Below are 23,949 nucleotides of genomic sequence, written 5' to 3'. Positions count from 1 at the left end.
GAGCTTCTTTCTGCACCACAGAAAACATTTCTTCAAAATGTTTTTATTGATTTTTTAGAGAGAAAGAAAGGGAGAGAGAAAAATAGAAACATTGATGAGAGAGAAGCATCATCAATCGGCTGCCTACTGCACGCCCTCCACAGGGGATCAAGCCTGCAACCCAGGCATGTGCTCTGACTGGGAATCAAACCGGCAGCCTCTTGGTTCCTGGGTCAATGCTCAACCACTGAGCTACACCGGCCGGGCTTGTTTGATGATTTTTAATGGGTATTTTCTCTGTCAAACCCTCTAAATTGAGTTTCTAGCCATCCTGGATCAGCCTACCAAATGTCCTGCTAGCATCTTCCCATTAGACAGGGCGTGCTCCATCCCTTGCCTGGTGCTTGTCACTCAGGAATCATGGGCTGGGCCTTGAGATTTGCTGAGCCCTCCCTTGTGCCCACAGCTTCATCTCTCCACGTCTCACAGAGGCTCTGCAGGTGGGTGATGTTGCCCCAGACCTCAGAGGCGAGGGGCGTGGGCACATCCGATGAGCTCACAGCCAGCCAGTAGCGAAGCGGGAGTTAGGGCACCTAGCTCCAAAGCGCCCACTCTCAACCCCCTGTGTTGCCTTTAAGTAGAGATGATGCTCCTAACAGGACATCCAGGGAGCCCGTAAATTCCAATATCTGTTCAGTAGGAAGAGTTTACAACATGGATTGGATCTTTTTTGTTGAGACTTTGAAAGAACGCACACTCCATCACCCAGAGTGGTACTGGACACAGCACTGCGGAGAAATTATATTGGGCGAGGAGCATCGTGTATATAATCCCGTGAGGAATGTTGGTTTATTGAGTGACAGGAGTAGCCAGTCCTGCCAGTTTCATCTTCTCTCTGAGACCACTGGGAAATTCCTCACGAAAAACTGCAGCCTGGACACCTATAATATCAGGGAATAAAAACAGGTTAATACCATGATCACGGCACCCATGACATGTTTTATGACCCCATTATCCACAAAATCCTCTCATCCCAAATTCAGGATCATGAAAATCACTTGATTCCATGGGCAGGAGCTTAATGCAGGTTCAGAGCCGATGCTGAGAGGCCAAGAATTATGTATGTCACTACCCTCTCATTCATTAGCCACCTAGCAGGCATGAGGCGCATCGCTAAGTTGTATTTATATTACAACGTTGGGGAGTCACATAAAAGGCTTTCCATGCAGGAGCAGTGAATTCCAACACGCGTTAGGTCAGTAGATGAGCTAGTGAAATAGACAAAGGAAGCTACCGTGTGGGATCCAAGTAAAATTTTGACTTTCGCTGCTGTCTTAGGCGCTGTCATAGAGAAGAGTTCAGTTCAAGCACACAGCAGCTCCAAAAACCTGATTATGACAAAAATGTGTCAACTACCCCCGCATGCTATAGATTAAGACACGTTTGCCCAGAGCAGAACGGAACTGCTGGCTGCGGTTCAGGAAAGTAATATCATGACCTATATTCCCAACATTATCAGGCCACGGCCCGGCTGTCCTGGTCTAGAGAAAAGGGGGGAAAAATCAAATTACCTTGAGAAGAGCTGGAGCTTTGACTAGAAGCTGACAAGTGCTTCCTGCCCATGGAACCCTCTACATGGGGGATGTCAGTGAGCAAGGGGGGCTGAGGGAGTGAGGGTCTCGGCCCCACCACGTGTGGGTGGGCTTGATGGAGAGAACGCAGGCGAGGGTTTTGGGGAGTTGGAGGAAATTGTGTCCTTGAAATGGGACTATCCAGCTGACCCCTCCCCCACAAGCATCCATACCAGGTATAAACCTGGCCCACAGCCTTAGCAGTTGCAAGAAACTTGAAGAAGAATAAAAATGAGAACCCTCAGCATGTATGTAAGGAACTGGGTGATTTTCTGGAAGAGACTCATTAGCATTTAAATAACAAGCTCCCTTCTCAAATCCTCGTGCCTGGAGGACATTTCGCCTCCCACCCATGAGAATGTGCCTCTCTCTCAGGGAACCTCTCTCCTGGCATTTCCGTGGAGAAACACTCATCATTCCTACCTGGCTGTCTAGAGAGCTCGGCGCTCGGCCATCGCTCGCATTCTAATCAAGGCAAAAAAAAGTCTCCCAATTAAAGTCTTCCGTGAAATTGTGCAAGTACAGGAAGAAATGTGTCTTAAAATCAATGCCCCGGAGAATAGGCACCAAGACAGAGCATATTAATGACCTGGGAAGCCTTAAATTCTATTGATTTGGCTGCCATCTCAGTGCTTCTCTCCGGCGCTGTGGAATGATGGATTAGGTCCCAAGTCCAGTAACAAGAAACTTGCAGAGGAAAACCCTCCATTTCAAAAGCAAGTCATTTCCCCGCTTTCAGGGTCGGCCTGCCGTGACCCAACATGGAATTATAGACGAGGCCGTGCCCAGGGGACAGCGCATCAGAGCACTTAGCTGTGCAGGGCGAGGACGTGTGTGGTTGAGTGATGGGCGACCTCTGGACTGAAGGTCAAGTGTTGGGCTCCATGTTCATCACTTAATAACCGGGTCGCTTCTCTCTGAGCTTCCATCGCTTCATCCATAAAGTGACTGCTTAGAGTTCCTCTTTGAGAAGCAGAGAACGTAAAGGTGGAAGCCGCCCATGTGGCATCTTCTGCTGCCTTAGGCCGGAGCCCAGAAAAATCCTTACAGGCACCTGAGCCCCTCTGCTTTCCACAGGCTTCCAGAAGGGAGATGCGTGTCCACCCCAGTGCCCAGCAGTCTGTGCTGTTAGGACAGCTTTTCCTTCGCTCACTGGAGAGTTGAGCAAGGAACTTGGTCCCCCTTCCCCCCTCTACCCTCCCCTGACCTGTTGATTTTGGTTCTGGATTTAGAGAAAGTGTAACCTGTGTGGCAACAGCCTGTGTGGACACAGCCCCTGTGCTTTGGGAGCTGGTGGACAGTGACATCCAGACACTCATTAACTGGTCTCCACCGTGAATATCCAAATCTGCATCAAAGTTCAGACAGTTTCACTGAGTTAAGCTCCCATGTGCAAAGGCCTAAGAGAGCATTAGGACAAAAGGGCATCGTCCCTCTGCTCTGGGAACATGCAATTTAATGAATGAATACAACAGTCTTACTCCAGTCGATACAAGAACACGGTATATGAGAGACGCCCGGATTAGTTGTCTGGGGCGACTGCAACAATGGACCACAAACTCAGTGACTTAGAACAGAAACTAGTCTCATAGTTCTGGAGGCCAGAAGTCCAAGATCAAGGGTCATTCCCCCTCTGACACCTGTAAGGGTGGATCCTTCCCTGGCCTCCTCCTAGTTTCTGAAGGTTGCTGACAATCTTTGACGTTCCTTGGCCTACGGCTACGTCACTGCAGTCTCTGCCTTCCCATCCCATAACCTGCTCCCTGCCCTGTCTGTCTCTTCTTATACGGACACCAGGCATGTTGGACCAGGGGCCCGCCCTCCTCTGGTGTGACCTCATCCTAACTAATTACATCTCTCTGCAGTGACCCGTTTCCAGATTAGATCACATTCTGAGGTCCTGGGAATTAGGATGTGGACACACCTTTTAGGGAGACATAATTCAACCTATAACAACACGTCACGGGAGGAGGACTGTAGAAAGGAAGCCGAGTTAGAGCGCATTGGCCGAGCTCCTTGTGTTACGGAAGACGGGGAGTCTCGGGAAGTTTATTAAGTGACATGCATCGGGCCATGAAACTATTCAGAGCCGGAAGCATGGTTCTGATCCGTAACAGCTGAGTCCAGTTCTAATGTCCTTCCCCTTACAGAGCTCCTTTAAATGCTTCAGAATCACATGAATGTCTCCGACCATGGGAGGAAGGAAATGCGTGCTCAGGGCAGGGATAGTCACGGAGGGCTTCCTGGAGGCAGGAGCCTGCAGGGAGGGTCATAGGGCTGGGTCGGGAGCACAGCACTCAACACCTTTATCACAGCTGACCACACGCCTCCAGCGACCGAGACAGACATTGTTCTTGACTCTTCGCAGATCCCACCACCAGGAGGAACGCCAAGGCTGGGCCCACAGCGAGAAACCGGTACGCCAGCCAGTGGACCCTCAACAGACCCCACCCCACCATTTCAACACACACCCTCACCACCGACTGGAGGCTGCCCACGCCCAGGGCCGCAGGATCGATGGACAAGGAGAGTGACAGTTACAGCGTCAGCCCCTCACAGGACACAGGTAGGGTCTCCACACCTCCTCCCCACACCGGGGATGAGCCCGCCCACACCAAGGGCTTTGCAGGCTCCTATGTACATACGTTTGTACGTATTCCCTTTCAAGGTCACTTTCAAATGGGAACGTGCGGGCATTTGTCTAACAGACACCAGTGTGGTGCACAGCAGGGCGCCCTCCAGGCCAGTGACTTCTGCACACAGAACCAGGAGGCAGCATTCTGCAGGTGCCCCGAGTCTCAGCTCAGGCTGAGTTCTCCTTCTCATTCCCACCCGCTGGCAGACACAGACATGTTCACATGTTCACCCACACAAGGGCAATCATTTCTGGTTGTGCTGGGAGGGCATCTGACCCGCTACCTTCTCCAGGATGAAGATGCTGCACTTGGAGCTAAGTGACAAGGTCGGAGCACCTCTAGGGTGCCCCGCTTGACAATTAAGCAGGGCTTGATTATAAGGTAGGTTATCTTGTCTGTGCCATCAACCACCCAGATTTCACTTCGGAGAGAAGACAGGCCCTAAAAATAGCACTGGGCTGCCTACCCCCCTCCCATCTTAAATTTTGCAAAGAATTCTATCTAAACCTAATCGCTGTGGGGAATTTTAACACTCATTTTCTTTTGTTCTGGAAAATATTCTGCAAAAATAGTGTTTCCAAGGCGGAGTGTCACCTTGTACCTTTATTTTTATGGCTGTTAGTTCTCTTACAAGACTCTCAGAGTTCCCCAGAGGCGACTTCAAAACTTTGACACTCGGGGGCTTGAAATGCAGAGATTCCTCCAATCAGCTGCACCCTTTCAGGCCTGGCAAGGTTCCTGTCCCCACCCAGGGTGGCAGCCGCAAAGAATGAGTCCCAGGGGCAGGGGGCCATTCTGCCTAGTGGCCAGTTTCTGTGCTTAGTCACGGCTTGGTTTCTAACCCTCATCACGTCTCCCTGACATGACCAAGCCACGCCCAGGCTGGAGACGCTGAGCTGCGGAGCTTGTCCTTCCCGTCCATCAGGGTCTCTATGGTACAGAGCCATTTGCAAATCCAAGTAGGGAGGGCAGGTCATTTAGGCACATTCCCAAAAATTCTGTTTGAATGGAAAGCAGGATTTTTAAAAAATATATCTTTATTGATTTCAGAGAGGAAGGGAGAGGGAGAGAGAGATAGAAACATCAATGATGAGAGAGAATCATTGATCAGCTGTCTCCTGCACACCCTCTACTGGGGATCGAGCCCGCAACCTGGGCATATGCCCTTGGCCAGAACGAACCTGGGACCCTTCAGTCTGCAGGCTGATGCTGTATCCACTGAGCCAAACTGGCTAGGGCGAAAAGCAGAATTTTTAAAGGGGGACGCTTTACTGATTTATGGAAATGCCCCAGGCTGGGGTATCTGACTACAGTGATGCCCTACCCCCACCCCACCATTGGAAACACAGTGTCCTGAGCCCACTTTGCGGAGGCTTCTGAAGTGGCCTCCGGGTGACAAAGGCAGTCCTCAAAGACCCCGGACTCCTGCTGCGTGGTCCTGTGACCTGGGAGAAATCGCCCCAAGCCGGAGAGGGTGGTCAGTCTGTGCACACAGAGTGGTCATTCCCCCACCTTGCTTCTCTGCTTCCCGGTGCAGATCGAGCTCGGAGCAGCATGGTCTCCACTGAAAGTGCCTCCTCCACCTACGAAGAGCTGGCCCGGGCCTACGAGCACGCCAAGATGGAGGAGCAGCTGAGGCACGCCAAGTTCACCATCACCGAGTGCTTCATCTCGGACACATCATCCGAACAGTTGACGGCAGGGACAAATGAGTACACAGACAGTCTGACCTCCAGCACCCCTTCAGAGTCGGGGATCTGCAGGTTCACTGCGTCTCCCCCCAAACCTCAGGATGGAGGGCGAGTGATGAACATGGCGGTTCCGAAGGCACATCGGCCAGGTGAGCAGGAAATGCGCGCACCGTTGTGTAGGGAAGCTCCCGCCCCGATGCACACCTGTCTACCCTGAGAGCCCGCTTGGGGTTTAGAATGCTGTTCTGTTTATTGACTGCTGCGTAGTGAACCACGCCAAAGCTGTTGGCTTACAACAGCAATCACTTATTTTGTTAATGAGTTTGAAATTTGCGCGGTGCTGCGTGGAGACAGCTCAGCTCTGCTCCAGCAGGTCAGACAGGAGGCTCAATTAGGGCTGGAGGAGCCACCTGCAAAGTGGCTCCCTCTGGCCCCGTGGGGAGTTGGTACTAGCTGCATCCGCCCTAAGTAGGTTTCTCCGCCACAAGGTGGCTTGGGCTTCCTCATGTCATGGTGACTCTGTGCTAAGAACCAGTGTCCCAAGAGACAGACAGTGGAAATAGCCAGTTTCTTAAGGCTGGGGCTAGAAAGTGACCTGTCACTTCTGCCATATTCTGTTGTTCAAGGAGCCCAGATTCTAGAGAGGGAGACTCCCACCATGTAATGGGAGGAGCTTCAGAATCACGGGGCTGTGTTTTAAACCTGCTGCACTGAGGGCTTCAAAGGAGAGAGGCCCTACTGTGCACCAGCATTTGGACCCTGGTTTTACTGAGTTACCCAACATGACAGTGACTGGCTAATGTCACATCCATCACAGTTTGGTCTCTGCCTTGAGCCTGGGAGGTGGTCTGGGTTTGTGGATGGAGCTGCAAACCCTAAGATCATGTAACTAAATGAAGAGATTACGAAGCAGGGGGAAGGGAGTGATGGAATAGGAACAATTTAAGAGCTCAGGGACTATCTAGAGCAGTGGTTCTCAACCTTCCTAACGCCGCGACCCTTTAATACAGTTCCTCATGTTGTGGTGACCCCCAATTTCATTGTTACAAATTGAACATAATCAAAGCATAGTGATGAATCACAAAAACAATATGTAATTATATATGTGTTTTCCGATGGTCTTAGGCGACCCCTGTGAAAGAGTCGTTTGACCCCCAAAGGGGTCGCGACCCACAGGTCGAGAACCGCTGATCTAGAGCAAATGGCCCTAGCAAGCTCCCCCCAACTGATCCCAAGTGAAAATGGGGACCCAGTATGAGCGAGTTTCTCAAGAGAAGCCAGAAATCTTGGTTTTATATGGACACTCGCAGTTCTTAAGTGTTGGCTCCAGTGTTTGCATACCACTATACAGGGCAAATAAGCACCTCGTTAGACTGGGTCCAAACCAAGGCAGCCAGTTGTAGTTATTCTCTGAAAAATCACCTCTTTTCCTCACACTGAAATAGGTGCCTGTAGACTTTGCTTTGCAGACTGGCCTGTCCCTTCTTGTTGAATCCAGGTGTATTTCTCTTTCTCCCATTTCCTGAACCGCGACACTGGTTCTATTTCAAACATTTATCTTCACTTTTAAATTACTGTGATTCCTCTGGGTTTTATGGCATAAGGCCCAGCTGAAATGAGCCTCATAAATACATAAAAATATATAAAATGAGAATTGTCTATCCAGCGACTAATCTTCCAAGCAGAGGCAAAGATCCTCGCCAGCAGACAATAAAGAGTGATGGCTTCATTTAGTTTCATTCCGCTACCTCCTCGGGGAGAGGATGAGCTGTTATTTATGGGTGTTGTTATTTCAAGTATTTTTTTATTATTGACACTTACGTGCAAGCAAATGCAGAGACATGTAGGACAAACTGCCTGACTTTCTGTGGCTGCCCCGCCTGAATGTGGGGAAAATAGGAGAGGAGAGCTCAGCCAGTGTGGCTCAGTGGTTGAGCATCAAACTATGAACCAGGAGGTCACGTTTTGATTCCCAGTCAGGGCACATGCCTGGGTTGCAGGCTCAATCGCCAGTAGGGAGGGGAGGCCGGGGGGAGGGGGAACATGCAGGAGGCAGCTAATCAATGGTTTTCTCTCACCATTGATGTTCCTATCTCTCTCTCACTTCCTCTCTGAAATCAATAAAAATATATTTTTTAACAAAGGACAGGAGGCAAGAATGCATGCCTGTGGGCATGTCCTTAGTCTTGCTGGGCTTCAGTTGCTGCATCTATAAAATGGGCAAAACACTGTTACCCAGCAAGCATTCACTGCCCGATGCACATAGAAGCCAATACTATGGCACAGGTTTGAGAAAAGAAAAAGCTCTGGTTATAAGGAAATCAAATGGCAAGGAGACAGGAGGCAAAGTTCAACTCTGTCTCCCCGATGGAGGAGTCGGAGCAAGATTTAAGGGGTTTCAGCACTGAATCTCCTGGACAGCAGCCCCTTTGCTTCTGGAAGGGTCCCTGGTGCTGTGGTTCTGGTCAAGCCTTGGTCCTTTGGCTCTGAGGTGGAGTGGGGAGTTAAGGGCCCACAGGTGTTACTCTTGAGTGGCGTATTCAAGGTTTAAACTTGGGTTCTGGGTTTTTTCAGAAACAGGACAGGACCACTTTGAGCTGGTTCTGTGGTTACAACATCGGCGCCGACTCTATGGGGTTTGTGTAAGACAAATGGAACCTACACAGGTGAAGCTGTTAGCAGTTGTGTCTGCTGTTGCCTGTTGACGTTGTTAGTTCCCAGTGACTCCAGGGTGTCTCCAGGGTTGCTGCTGGCTCCCTTCTCCCTTCCTTCTTTTGTTTGTTCTCCTTCAGGGGCCATTGATGTCCTGGGGAGCACCCATGTCATAGCCGTCCCACCCAGTTAGGTACCTTAGGCTTCCATCTAAGAGACACGGCCGCTGTGCCCCCTTCACGGATGAGCTCCTGGGTTGCAGGACTGTCCCGTTTGTTCCGGCCTTGAAATAAGTCAGGGCTTGAGTTTCTTTCTGATGACTTGTTCATATTGTTGGCTTAATAGTGAAAAAAGTTTAAGCCTTTTTCATGATGTTATTGCCTGGATCCATTAAAGCAGTGGAAAGATCGCAACTACATAAGTTGCTATCATCTTAACATACTCCTTAAACCAGCGGTCACCAGCCTTTCGCTCCTCATGGACCAGCAGTGGTCCGAGGACCGCTGGTTGGCGACCGCTGCCTTAGACTAAAATGATTTTATAACTTTAGGAATGAATAATATTTTAAATCAGTGGGAATCCTCATGTCCACCAACTTTGGTCCACACTAGATGACTATTTGGTTAACATTAAATAGGCTTTTTAGGGGAAAAAATACCTCATCCTTCTGGAAGCCTTTCTGTTGCTCCTTATAATACAACTAAACGCCACACCGGGCTCAAGACCCCAGGTGACAATTTATTATCCTGCTGACTGGGGGCCACATCAAACTAGCAGCGCCTTGGGTGTGCTGTGCTTTGCGTGGTTCCGGGTGGTTCTCATTCGGAGTGTGTCTCTGGGCAGCCTTCAAGGTCTCCGGCTAGCCTTCTCCTCCCATCGGGTCCTCTTTTTAAATTACTTTTTCCCATTTACAACCCAAAGCTTTTAAACTCTCTACAAATAAAGATCTAGTTAAATGAACTTGGCCAAACGGTGGCTCTGGGAAGATAGGAAACACGTCTTGTATTTCTCTCCCAGAGTCTAGCAGATATCTGGCAGCAGAGTGACTGTTGGAGGAATATGTTTAAATGGTTTAGTGGAATTGAATACATGCTCCTAACGCTCTGTCTGGCACATAGTAGGTGCTTAATAAACATTGTCGAGCGAATGAATAGGTTGTGGCTGACAGTGATAAGGCTGGCCACTTGGTTAAAATATGAAGGTTATTAGGAATTGTGAGTAAAATACCAGAGGACATGGAAGTGCGTGCCATCTTCCAGGTGAACTTTAAACAGAGTAATTTCTTTTCTTTCCTTGCTCTTAACAAGCCGAGAGGAATCTCTTCCTCAGCTAAGGGGGGCAGGGAGGTGCCCCAGGAAATGTGGCCAGCTCACCCCCGAGGCACACCTCAGGATCTAGCTTTAGAGTTTTAGTAATTCCTAGATTTGGAATGTGCTGCATTTCTAGGACTTGTATATTTTAAGTATAGTACCACGTGTGTACTTGTTCTGTTTTCTTCAATAAGAGATGGCTATTTCCGTCTTTAAAAACAAGCAAAACAAGCAAACCAAACTCTGTATTCCTCCAAGAAACAGCTGGAAAGTGTAACCACTTCTTTTCCTCTTGCCCAGGGTGGCTTCTGAGACTTGGATTACAGCGTCTCGTCTTGGTTTCAGGTAGCATCTTGAGCCAGTTTCTGCCGTTCTTGGGTTACTGCTTCTTTATTCATGATGCGTACCCTATGCCCTCGAGAGATGCCATTGCACAAAGCTACTCAAATCAAGTGAAAGCTTCAAATGTGCAACCTAATAGGGCCTGCCCCGCTAGCAGCGGGGAAACTTCTGCCCCTTTGGGGCTCAGCTGTCACACTCCGGGACCCCAGCCTTGACCTCAGCCGTTCCATGATGAAAGCAGCTGCCCTTTCCTGGCTGGAAATGGCCACTGCCTGCTGCCGGCTGGCCAGTTCTCTGAGTGACCAGCGGATGAAGCAGAGATCCTCAGGGACCAGGGGTCCAGAGGGAAGAAAGGAGATAAAGGCTGGGAGACAGGAATGACCTTGAGAGCAAGAGATCCCTCTGAGCTGCCAAATGTACAATCTTTCAAATACCCCTTAGATTCAAGTTAGAAGGACCCTGGAGCCATTAGCACCTCCACACATTGCTCTTCACTCCCCGCTCTGGGTGGACCTAAATATTCGAATGTGCTCATCTTGGCTCCTTCCTGGAAAACCAAGTCCCTCTGATGTGCATTTGCAATGTTGTCTTCTTAAAGACCCTGCTTTAATTTTAGTCCAATGTCCCTTGGACACATAAAGTGGCGCATGTTCGGAAGGGCCCCAAGCTGGGAACTCTAAGACCACTCTCTAAGCCCACTGGCCTTTCGCAGCCGCCTCCTCCCCACCCTGCACTGGTCACAGCACCGAGCCCACAGACCTGCCAGGTGCTTGCAGGTTTATGCAGCTGCTGCTGTGCGTCCCCCAGTCCCCACAGACCTGCCAGGTGCTTGCAGGTTTTTGCAGCTGCTGCTGTGCGTCCCCCAGTGCCCGAATCTGTTCTTTTGTTCCGACAGCCTTTTCTCTGGCCTCTGGGCCCCTTCGCCAGCTCGCTGCCTTTCTTGGTTCTCTTATTGGGGTTCAGCTCTAGTTGTTGGGGAGCCCAAAGATAGTGGAAGGTGAGGAGGAGGCCTGTGCCTGACAGACCTGTGACGGAGAGGCAGGTGGGCTCCCTGTGTCCTGTGGTGTGAGCAGAAGGAAGCTTCTAGATTCCAGGGCTGCAGATGCAAGCAGAGGCTCACCACGGTGATTGCATCGACAGAAACACAAATATAACAAGTATATTGCACTCATTTATTCATCCCATAGTTATTGACTCTCTTCTCCATGAAAAGATACTGCACCCGGTATTACTCAAAGACATAAAAGTGCTAATACTGTATATTAAACCAACACTTCCCACAGTCTCCTAGTTTATCAGAACAGCATGGAGTATCATGGCAGCAGACCAAGAGTCTGAAAGACACAAGACTGACAAACAAGGGGATTGAAGAAACAAGGCAAAATCCAGCTTATGGAAGTCAGGCACCACCCCTCCTACACACGAGGCGGGGGAGGGGCGGGAGACAGACAGACAGACTACACATGGCCCAGTGAGATGCCATGATGAGTCAGGAGCAACCTGGGAACATACAAAAAGGTAAGAAGAGAACAGCAAAGACCATCGTCTTTCACTGTGGTCCCGTGTAGACATGGCTGGCACCAAGTCCTAATGCAGCCTACTTCCCACGCTGGGAAGCTACAGCCATAAATTCAGGTGATGTAGCCAGCCCTCTCCAGTCCAGATGCCTTGCTCTCGGGATAAAGACCTCCGCGGTTCTGAGAGGCCAGCCTCGTCTTCCTCACCAGGCATGACCCCTGCTCTCTGGGCTCCAACTCTCTGGCCTCCTGAAATCTACAAGCATCTACTTCCTCTGTCTGGAAGGTACTGATTTCCAGGCTAACTCGGCCCTTCCATGGCACGACTCAGTATGTACAGGGGTTGCTGAGATGGGTCTGCAGCCTCATGGCTGAGCAGGTACAAGGCCCCAGCCGGGCTCCTCCTCAGTGTCCCCCAGTGTGTGGGTCCCTGGGGGTCTCACATGGGAACTCTCTTTGAGCCCCATGGCCTCTTCCTCACTGGGGACTTCTCAGTCCCTGTTAATGAGCTCCACGCTTGCCTAAAAGTCAGGGCAGATTCCAATCCTGCTTCTGGTTGAGAACTGCTTTAGTTCAGAAGAGCCGTGAGCAGCCACTAAGTCCAAGCCCCCTTCGTACACAAGTGTAGTGTGTGTGTGTGTGTGTGTGTGTGTGTGTGTGTGTGTGTGTGTTTTGTGCGTGTGGTTTTTTTTGCTTTTGTTTTTTCTTTATTGATTTTAGATAGAGAAGGGGGAGAAAGCGAGGGATAGAGAAAAGTAGATGTGAGAGAGAAACATGGATCGATTGCCTCTCCACACGCACCCCGACCAGAGATGGAACCCACAACCTGGGTATGTGCCCTGACCTGGAATCAAACCCACCACCTTTCGGTGTAAGGGACAATGCTCCAACCAACTGAGCCCCACCGGCCAGGGCCACAGCGTGGTTGTGAAAGTTCACTAGTGAGTAGGAGGGTGTACCGATGAGCTCTGAAAAATGCACGAGGCCCCTGAAGTACAAGCCAGGGGTGGGAACAGGATCCGTGTCCATGGGCCTCCGATAGCTATCTCGCATTATTTATTGAGGGTTTTTCCTGGTTGCCTTAGGGAGTGAAGATTCATTTACCAAGAGAGGTTGGTTTACAAGCTTTCATTACCATGCTGCCGCATTAATATTAAGCCAAAGAAGTGTTAGATCTCACCTGCGCTGGTGGGGGCGGATGCACGCTCCCTGGTGGCTGGCTCTTTGAAGCTGCAGTGTGATTGCTAGTCTGATCCCTGTGATTTTCATTGAAATTGCCAGAACTCAAGGTTAGCATTCTGTGCTGCTTACTTCTGCATTAATAGCAAGCTTCATCCAAGCACAGATAGCAAACCTTGTTAGAAATTGATGGAAGTTCCTTTGTAGGTGGCCCCAGTGGAGATGGAGGTCCCTGGGGACCCTGAGTCACTTTCATTCGGCAGGAGTTTGCTGTGGAAGGCTAGGCATGTCTCGGTTGCTAATAAAGAGGAAGAAGGCCTTGGAATCGGAGGCTCTCAGAAATGCATTCTCCTGGCCGCTGTGGCTCAGTGGTTGAGCATCGACCTATGAACCAGGAAGTCACGGTTAGATTCCCAGTCAGGGCACATGCCCAGGTTGCAGGCTCCATCCCCAGTGTAGGGCGTGCAGGAAGCAGCCAATCAATGATTCTCTCTCCTCATTGATGTTTCTGTCTCTCTCTCCCTTTCCCTTCCTCTCTGAAATCAATAATATATATATAAAGAAATGCATTCATTGGTTCCATACTTATCCCCAAATTCCTCATACAGATGTACTTAACCAGTTCTCACAGGGAGAGAGAGCATAAGAAAGGAGCTTTTAGACTTAAAGGTACCTTTAGAAGTTAACATCCTTCAATTGACTAAAGTTAAGAGCTGAAACTGGAAGGAGTCACAGAACTATTTCGAGGCAGAGGCAGGATTTTGTTATTATTAACTCTATTATAGATGTCCCCCATTTTCGCCCCCTTTGCCTCCCCGCACCCTGCCCTCACCCCTCCTAGGCCTTCACCACATTAATATCCATGTCCATGGCCTATGCATATATGCATATATATTCTTTTCTTGATCTCTTCCCATCCCCACCCCGAGACTTGTCAGTCTGTCCCATGCATTCATGCCTCTAGTCCTATTTTGTTCATCAGCTTCTTTTGTTCTTTAGATTCCACATATAAGTGAGATCATGTGATATTTGTCTTTCTCAGAGACAGGATTTGGACACAAAGTGCAGAACTCTCTAGTTCACGCTCTTTCCATTGTCCTAAGCTCCCACCCATCAGGTCAAGTGGAGGCCCTCTGGCTGCTGTTCCGTGGGGCCCATCCCTCACTTTTCCCATAAAGAACTGAGGCCATAACTCCTTGTGGACTAGATGAGGCTGAGGAGTATGAGTCCTTATGCTGGTTGAATTCAGTGTATTTCAAGTGATATAAGGACCCACTTGGAAAGATGAACTTTGACCTTCTAAATGCGTTTCTCATCAACAGGATACTTCCTTGCGGTGGGCGGTGCTGTGCATAGAAGCATGCTGACCAGCATCCCTGGCTCTGTCCAGCAGAAGCTGGGAGCTAACCCCACCCCCACTTGTGACAACCCAAGATGTCTTCAGTCATAGCCATCTGCCCCCGGGGGCAAAATCACCCACGCTGAGAACCATTAATCCAGACTTTAGACATTTCCCCCTGGTGTGTGCATTGTCTGGGAATAGATTCATGGGATGTGCACTCATTATACATTTTCTCAATAGACTGATTCTTCTCCTGTGTTGGTATTGATTTTCCCCTTATTCTTCCGAAGCTGAAATGCATTCAGACTTGTGTGTGAGTCTGAATATACTGAGAATGTTCAGGAAGCTTTGCTTTCCTAGTAAGAGGGGGGTCTCCTGGTCTTCGGCTAAAGAGAGGCAGGTTTAATGCAGCAGTTTCCACACAGTCGGGGCCAGCCATGGCCCGAAAGCCCCCTTAGCGGGCAGGCTTCAAGCATCTATCACAGATGGACATGGCACCACCGGGGCAGTCTGTGCTGGTCAGGGTGGAGGTGAGGAGTTGAGACGGCACCAGTGAGTAAAGTGGTTAGGGACAGGGGGGAAACATTAGAAATATTAGTGGCACCAAAGGTTCCCAGAGGGCAGTGACAGGAGGGTGAGAAATAGATCATTGTGACAAATAACAAGGCATGACATTGAAATCATGACCAGATCATTCCTCAAGGCATAAATCATAAGAGCCTCCGACTGGCATGGGGTGAGGGGTGCAGCTGTGGTATGGGGGCTGCAGGCCGATGAGGCGAAGTGGAGAAATGCTTCCATAACACAGAGGCCCCAGGGAGGTTGGGCCACCATTGTGAGACCGGGGACAGGGCCCTCTCGTCACCTGTAACCTGCATCTGTTCCCATAGTGCCGCCTCGTGTCCTCTCTCTCCTCCTCTCTGCCACATCCCATGATTCAGTTCAGTCCCTTTCCATCCACTTTTCTCTACCTGTGGCTCTTTATCTCTTGTTTTCATCTCTCCTTGTTCTGTCTCCATGTTTCTTCCCTCTGTTTCTCTGTGTGTGTGTGTGTGTGTGTGTGTGTGTGTGTATTTCCAACTCTCTAGTCTTTAAACTCAGAGAGGGGTGGAGAGGAAAGCTGGACAGAAACAAGGAGGAGGAAATTAAATGATAGACAATGTACATCCTTGCTGAAAATAGACGTGAACACCACGGTAACAGATTTCGCTAGAGACAGCCCTAAGGCTGGGCTTTGGCTCTGCCCATGTTTGTGGCCACTTGGGTTTGCACGCAAGGGGCCTGTGCACCTGAGAGAAGTGACTTTTGGAATTCAAAGCAAAAGAGATTTTGCTTTGGGTCACTGCTGAACTGTGTTCAGATTTTGCTGAACTCCTGGGTCACTGCTGCTGTCAAACATATGGAAGAACCCAAGGGGGTCCTGGCTACTTAGCTACAGATGTGGAGCCCTGGGAAGCATGCAGGGGGCTGAGGCTCCTCCTCGCTCCTGGAGAAGATCCAGGAGAGCTGCTTCGAATGTAACCCTCGGGGGCCTTTGGGGGCAGCTGGACAAGCATCTACTCCCCCAGGGAGCAGGGAAACTGGAAGAAGTGACTCTGACTTGGCCTCAGTGGAGAATGAAGGATGGGTGACAGCTTAGCCCACAGAGGCGCCCCTAGGAGCTCAGGGCACAGGAGGGACCCTTGAACCACAACCACGTTGGCTCCTGTTATTGTTAAAGAGCGATCCCCTCCTTCCCATGGTTAATGGAAGCAAAGACTGTCACCCTACATAGAACTTTCAGAGAGAGTTCCCGTGGTGTCCCCAGCCCACCCCAGCCAGGAAGGACAGGCATCTGTGCTAGTGTCCTATAGCTGCCATAACAAAGTACCACAAACTTGGTGGCTTAAATCAACAAATTTAATGCTCTCACAGTTCTAGAGGCCAGAAGCCCAAAACCAAGGTGTCATCAGAGCCTGGCCCCCTCCTGAAACGCAAGGAAAGAATCCCTCCTTGCCTCTTCTGGTTTCTCGCGGCCCTGGGCATTCCTTGGCTTGTGGCCGCATCATTCCAACCTGCCCTCCATCTTCACACGGCGCCCTCCCTCTTCTCTGTGCCTCCAATCTCCCTCTGCCTGCGTCTTATGGAGACACGTGGCATTGCATTTAGGACCTACCTTAAATCCAGGTGATCGCACCTGGAGATCCTGACCTTAATTACACCTGCGAAGACCCTTTCTCCAAGTAAGGTCACATTCACAGATTCCGAGGGCTAGGACATGGGCATATCTTTTGGGTGAACCCTAATCAACCCACTAAAGACAGAAACAAAGGTATAAAAAAATAGTTCCCAGCTCATGTCCCTGGCGGATCCCCAGCCCATAACTTCAACCCCTCTGAGAAGGAAGACGTCTGATCGGACCTTTTCACATGCGTTATCTAACCCAATCCTCACCTTAACCCTACATGGTAGGTTCTGCCACTCGTCCCATTTTGTGAGTGAAGAAACTGAGCCCAGATTTATAGCAGGTGAAATGCAGGCAATGTCATCCCAGCCTCTACTCTTAATCACCACCGTTAGCATCATTGTTTCGTTTCTCGTGTGTGAGACAGGCTCAGGGAGAGCAGGGAGGCCAAGACCATCAGGTGCCCACATCCAGGTTGTCACCACGGCTTTCCATTTCACTTCTCTCTTTTCCTGGAGTAATGCATGCATGGGTTGTCTCTATCTATCGGCTTCTGAAGAACATGCAAGATGGATGGATGATTGGAGAACCCAGTTTCCCAAGTGGTCCTTGGACTAGCACGGGGTGGGATTTGAATGGACCCAAGTACCTTTAATAAACAAAGCTTACCACCGCTTACGTGGGTGCTCGCTGCTGCCTTTGTGCATGAGTGATGGAGAGAGCTCGTTTGCAGCATTCACACAGTTGATAGGGCTACTTTGGGTGCCAATCAGAAAGCACACACACTGTCAAAAGAGCTAATAGAGCATCATACAGCATCACAAAGCTTTGCCTGAGAAACCGCATCAGCAGAGATAGTGGGTATTGAGAGGGGCCTGGCAGATCTGCACAGCAGACAGGGGTAGCCCGTGTATAGAGAGACAGCGCTGAGCGGTTGCCATTAGTCATGATTTCCAGTCCTCGCCAGTCGTTCCCACCTGCCCTGACCCTCTTGATCACTCTTTCTAAAGTGGGAGCCCCTGGGGACCGCAGGCAGATCTCGTGGGCTCTGTCTTTTGATTCCACACACATTTTTCCCATGTAATCCAGGGCCCGCGCATCCTGCCATCTAGCCGGGACACAGATGTGATTGCTTTTTGGGGCTTAATACGCCCCTCACTCCGTGGGGAGCTGCTGGGTAGAAACTCGTTCCCGGGTCTGTGACAACACATGACTAGCACGTCAGGTGTCCTGCGTCACTGGGCCTCAGGAAGAGCAAGGCGAGTTCTTGGACCTCCATTTTAAAATAACCCTGGAGGTCAATGAACTCCACATGTTGTCAAGTATTTTTTAACAAGGCTAAGAAACAATAGTCATGTTAATAAATAAGAGGACAGCCCTAACTGGTTTGGCTCAGTGGATAGAGCGTCAGCCTGCGGACTGAAGGGTCCCAGATTCAATTCCAGTCAAGGGCATGTACCTTGGTTGTGGGCACATCCCCAGTGGGGGGTTTGCAGGAGGCAGCTGATCGATGTTTCTAACTCTCTGTCCCTCTCCCTTCCTCTCTGTAAAAAATCAATAAAATATATTTTAAAAAATTAAATAAATAAATAAGAGGACAAATTAATATAATTTGCCTATTAGGCTCTTAGGAATAAAGACAGTCACTTTTAGGAAACTGGATATATAAAAATCCACAAATTCCAAAATGTGGTAAATTAGAGTTGACTCATATGTAAAATATTCTTCACACTACAAAGAGCTTTTCCAGTTTAATGTCATTTCTTAATGACAGCTGTTAATTACTTCATGATATTTGTTTGCAAATAATTAACCCCCACGAAAGAGAATGAATACCACATCCACCACCAGAAATAAAAATAAATCATTTTCAGTGTTATCCTACAAGGCTTTCGGGGCATGAGGTTTCATTGTTTTTATTTAAACACTTCCGTTTTTCAGGAACAAGACTAATGCCCAACACAAGGTACACCTGGACCTTTGACCTTAGACTCCGTAATGACAGACCTCATGCATCATTGCTTCCAAGCCTGAATCCTGACACACCAGGCTCCAAAACCCTTTCCACAAGAAGGCCCTGTTATGCCAGTCTTTCTCCAAGAGTCCATGCCAGCTTATTGTCAAGGCCCTTCTTATCAGCTTTCCCTTGATCCTATTCACTGACTGAGGCCCACATCGAATTAGAGCTCCTTTGATTTCACGGAGCCAAATCTAAAGTGTCACTGGGGCCATTTTTACCAAAAGTGATCAGAGAAACCTGGTAGCTTGAAGGTGACACAGCCTGTGGAACTGCCGAGACCAGATCCGGTGCTCCATTATTTTTTCTCTGTCGCCCCCGGAGCCCCTGCTCCCCCAAGCGCTTCCCATCACACCTGGGACTCGGGGAGCACATTTCACACCTGGTGTGCACGTCTGTCTTGGATGTAGTTTTTCTTTTTCTCTTTGTTTATTTATTACTAGAGACCCAGTGCAGGCCTGGCCGGCGACCAAAGTGCAAGCATCTGGTATGGAAGGGTAGGTCCCAGCTGACCTCTGGGCCCTGGGCAGCACCTGGGCCCCTGGCCTCCTACGCACCCCCCTCTCCCTCAGCACCTGGGAGCCGGGCCACAGCACCTGGGAGCCCACCCATCAGGGCCACAGCGCCCACGCCTGCCGTGTTCTGCGCCACCCCCTGGTGGTCAGCCCATGTCCTTGGTGGAGAGGACAATTTGCATATTAGGCTTTTATTATATAGGATTATTATTTTTGATGTGGCTTCTCTTTCTGTTGTGGGCTTCAGAAGGACCTTGGGACCTCATCTGTCTGGTTAAAGTGTGACACTGAAGAGTTCCTGTGCCATACAGAGGCCGGCACATTAGAGAGGAGGATGGTCCCGCCTTTGCAGCGAGCTCTGACGAGGGGTTTGACAGTCTCACCCGGGTGCAGGGCTCACCTCTGAGCCCAGGATGGCCTGTCACGTGTGCACAAGGGCCCTCGGCACCCGCTCGCCACCTGAAGCACCCCGCTAACTGCTCTGTGTTTCTTTGCAGGTGACCTCATCCACTTGCCTCCATACCTTCGAATGGACTTCTTGTTGAACCGAAGTGGCCCGGGCACCAGCAGGGACCTGAGCTTAGGGCAGGCGTGCTTGGAGCCGCAGAAAAGTCGGACCCTGAAGCGCCCCACGGTCCTGGAGCCCATCCCCATGGAGGCGCCCTCGGCCACGTCCTCCACCCGAGAGGGACAGCAGTGGCCGCAGGGGGCCGTGGCCGCATTACCTCAGCGCGAAGGGGCCGAGCTGGGCCAGGCAGCTAAAATGAGCAGCTCCCAGGAATCGCTGCTCGACTCCCGGGGCCACTTGAAAGGCAGCAATCCGTACGCCAAGTCGTACACCCTGGTATAACAGACAGCATGGCGGGACCGCGGTTGTAAATACGGTTTAAAAAAACTCAATCAAAGCTACCTTTTTTTTACGGAATTCCAATATTTATAATTAAAGAAAATTGCCAAAATATATTAAAAAAAAGAGAAACTACTGCAACCACAGGCAGTGCAAAGACTCTCCTGCTTTTTTTCTGTCTGAGTGTGAGCTCCATCTGCCTGGGCATCTGATTTTTTGGGAAAGAAGTCCAGTTTTATGATCTTCACAGGCTATTGCATTTTTACTGATTTTCTACACGTGCATGGGGGACTAACTAAACCTTCTGACCGGAAGTTCTATCACACGATGCGAGAAAGAAAACAGGAAAGCATATTCCGCTCTCTGTGAATCTGCAAGGAACGCTGGCGCGGGGGCAGGGGGAGACTTAGTCATGTTTGCACACCTTTCTTTCCCATTAGGACCTGGGGCCTCGGTCTGACCTTCTTCTGTTGTTACTTAGGATGAGTGTCGTCCGTGAAGGGGAGGGGGGATCGATTTGGTTTTCTTTTTCGTTTATTTTTTAATTTAAAGAGACACTCTTTGCATTTTGTCTAAGCGAAATAAAGAAGAAAAGGTTGTCTGCCTTTATTTCGATGTCTGCTTCTCTCGTCTCCTCCTGATTGCTGGGTCCTCCTTCTTACGGATGCTGTTTGCAAATCCCAGAGCTGAACCCAGAACTCAAGCTGATAAACCAGCCAGGCTGCCCACGCTCCGGCCTCCGTGGGAACATCTGGGGACCGCGCAGAAGCCACAGCTGGTCTCGGGCTCAGCCGGGGGCTGTCCTGAGCCTCCCAGATGTGGTGCTCCTAGCCCCCTGACCCTCCAGCTGGACCAGAGGGCAGCAAAGATGGCCTGAGAGCCAAACCCAGCCCACTGCTGTGTTTATAAATAAAGTTTTATTGGCACACAGCCACACGCACCATTTGTGTTTTGTCTGTTTCATGCCACTGGGGCGCGTTGAGATGTTAGTTACAGCAGAGATGGTGTGACCTGCGGCGCTGAAAGTGGTTAGCGTCTGGCCCAGGACAGAGCATCCCCCCCCTACCCCCGCCTCTGCTGCTCCACATTGAGCCCCATTGGCTGGCGAAGGAGGGGGGGGCGGGTACCAGGAGGCTTCTGTGTGTCCTGCCTCCAGGACCTGTCCTGGTGCCCCGTGCCTGGTACCTCAGTTTGCAGGAGCCCATCTCAGTCCTTGCCTCTGACTCACTCGCCTGCACCCAGAGGGAAACTGGGCAATAGTAAGTGATGTTCCTCGGAAACCTAAGGCTTCACCTTCCTTCCTCTCCATTCACACTGTTTACCACAGGGCTCGGGGCTCCTTCTACCGGGAGCTTCCTCTTCCCCAGCATGAGCTGCCTTCTGTGTCTGCGCCCCTGCCCAGCGCGCCCTAGTGAGTGTGTGATCCTCCCAAACAGCCATCCCTCCAGACCTTCGGCCCTGAAAGGGGAGGGTTCCCGAACTCCATGCCAGAGGTTTGCAACAAACAGAAAACGTGATCAAATCAATGCCCCGCTGCTCAGTTGCCCCAGGAACGGCTGCACATGCCCCTTCCTCTCCCTTCATCACCTCCATGGGCTCCCTCCCCCTCAGCACAGGCTGGTTCAGGTACCACCATCTGGAAAGGCGCTCAGAGGCTTCTTCCTCTTCTTCCTCCCTCCCTCCCTCTCTCCTTCCTTCCTATCTCCCTCCCTCCTTCCCTCCCTCCTTCCTTCCCTCTCCTCCCCTCCTTCCTGTTTCATGTATTTTCCAGGCGGCCCATTTGCCTATTTAAATGCAGCGACACTGGGTGCCTTGTTGTTGGGCCCGGGACCACGTGGAGACCTCCCGCTGGTACTAACACTGGGTGACTCTGGCTGTGTGGGTTTGTTCGTTTTGTGTGTTGTTGTTGTTTCGGCAGCTTCAGAATTGAATCCATGTTGACAGCTGATGATTTGCACCCTCACAGACTGCTTTTTTATGCAAAAGAAATGAAATGCTACTTTCTGGGGAAAGTTAAAGCTCTTTCTTCCATCTAACACTTCTATATTCCCCCAACTTAGAAGTTTACCCTTTTTAAAATTTTTCTCTCAAGCTGTGCATAAATGAAAAATTCTCCCTCATGTCTGCTTCTGGAATGGATTGCTTTCAAGAATTCTGCCTTGAAAATGCTCATTAAAATGATTTGACATGTAAACATTATCAAAAAGCCCGCCTCTCAGACAGGGCCCCGTGTTCCTGCTACCGAGAGGTGGATCTGTGGAGTGAAGGGTGCTGGATGTCTAAAAGACCAATATTGAGAGTAATAGAGTTAATTTTCCTCTGGATCCCGCCTGTCGCTAATCTGATTTGTAGTGTCTTAGAGAGAGCATCGTATTAGCCTACAGTCTAAGCCAGATTGCTGCATTAGTGTAGTGGAACTCAGATAAATTCTATATCTTCTGTCCAATAACTTAGAGTCAGCAGGCAATAGCTATTGGGTCAATGGACTGGGTTCCTCCGAGGCATCTATGTGGCTGGTAGTCTGAAAAATGCCCACCTTCTGAAATGGGCAAGGTCTGAACACGTAGCCAGTGAGCCACACGGCACTCTGCTCGTATAGCTACGGGAGCCTGAGAGCCTCCGATCAGCTCCCGGTCCACCCTGACCCACATCTGCCGTGACTACCCACGAAGAAGAGAAAATGAAGGCGCGGTGGGCAAAGATGGAAGGGAGAAGATATAAAGTGGACATAGGCTAGACAGGACAAGTGCCAACCCATTGTCTTGTGCCCTTGCTGCCAGTCCTGATACTATCTTAAGACACAGAAAACATACCTTTGCTTAAACTGCCCTTAAAATATAGGGTGGGGCACAGTTAGGCTTCCAGTTGTGAGTACACGGAACAGAGAGTCTATCCTTGTATTCTTATGAAGTGTTGTATTATTTTCCATACGAACAACTGTACACCTACTTTTGCCCCGCCCTGCAAGCAGTAGACCACCGCTCAGCTAAGGTCCCTCGGACTGGGGCCTTGATTCCCCAGGTGTCAAAAGCTTCATGAGATCGTTAAGGAACTAACTGAGGCCTTCCAGAGAGGGTGTGACCTCTAAACCCATGTCCAGCTGTGAAGAGTGTGGACAGCCTCCAGGCCTGGACTAGGACTGGGGGTCCAAGGACTAGTTCCTTGTAGGCCATCTATGCAGAAAGGTTTCAAGGGAGCTAACAGTGTGTCCATACTCAAGAGCCTGTTTGAACTCTGCAAAGAATGTGGCCCAGCCGGTATCATGGGCTCTCTGAAGGACACGTGGGAAGACTAAGTGTCAAGAATTTAATTCCCAGGGGTTCTGAGTCCCATATTACTTCTCCACCCTTGGGCCCAAAGTGACCTGTCAAACACAGAGCCAGAGGAATGAGACTGGAGGGAAGGAAAGGTTTCTGCAGCTCTTAGAAACCAAGCTGTTGCCATCCTAACAAGGGCTTTCATCAAGGAGTCCTCAGGCCTGGGTAGAACTGTGTCTGTTTGTTCTCATGTTCGTTTGAGGAGGAGATTTGTGACGGTAAGGCCCTTGAGTAACTGAGGAAATTCTGAGCCAGAAGGGGCCAAGGTAGGAAAGAGTTAGGTGATGAGGAAGGACAGGATCCTGGCTGAGCCACCATCCTGGTGCGTGGGGACTGAAGACTGGCTGGATGTCAGGATTCCTTGGGTCACTCAGGTGTCATCAAGCATGAGAGTGGGGACCATTGAGAGACTGCTCTTCCTAGGTCTTTAATGTTCGTGTGCATCTTCTGAGCAGTGCTGCTGACAGATCCTGTTCTGCCCTATCACTTCAAGGATGTTTCCACAACGAATAGCTGGGAGAATGGAGGTCTGTGTCCCTGCTGGGCACAGGCAGATTTGACTGCTGACCAGGACAATAAAAGCAAGGCCTCCCTCTGAAGCAAAGGTTGGCAAGGTTGCCATCAGCCCCTCTTTCAATGTTTGGGTTTTCTTGGCATTAGACATGGGCATGTCCAACCCTCTTTTTCCCTGTCTAGCTGGGTGGTCTCGGGCAGGCTCCTTCACCTCCTGGGATCTTCACTCCACTTTGGTCTCAGTGAAGCCCTCCCGGACACACTATTTCATGCCACGTCTGTCCCTCCTGGTATTCC

General features: G+C 50.1%; 1 protein-coding gene across 1 annotated transcript in view; it reads left to right on the top strand.

Moving 5' to 3' along the window:
- The window catches only part of DSCAM (DS cell adhesion molecule), a 104,264-nt gene extending 84,316 nt beyond the window's left edge, over positions 1 to 19,948 (top strand). Inside the window, exons 17-19 of the mRNA XM_006103939.3 lie at positions 3,979 to 4,176; positions 5,784 to 6,086; positions 19,473 to 19,948. Coding sequence (XP_006104001.1) covers positions 3,979 to 4,176; positions 5,784 to 6,086; positions 19,473 to 19,825 — 854 coding nt within the window. The 3' untranslated portion in view covers positions 19,826 to 19,948. The remainder of the gene's footprint in view (positions 1 to 3,978; positions 4,177 to 5,783; positions 6,087 to 19,472) is intronic.
- The last annotated feature ends 4,001 nt before the right edge of the window (positions 19,949 to 23,949 follow it).

The sequence above is a fragment of the Myotis lucifugus genome, unplaced genomic scaffold (assembly GCF_000147115.1).
Source record: "Myotis lucifugus unplaced genomic scaffold, Myoluc2.0 scaffold_522, whole genome shotgun sequence".
NCBI classification, from domain to species: domain Eukaryota; kingdom Metazoa; phylum Chordata; class Mammalia; order Chiroptera; family Vespertilionidae; genus Myotis; species Myotis lucifugus.
This window is presented reverse-complemented; position numbering and strand designations above follow the sequence as displayed.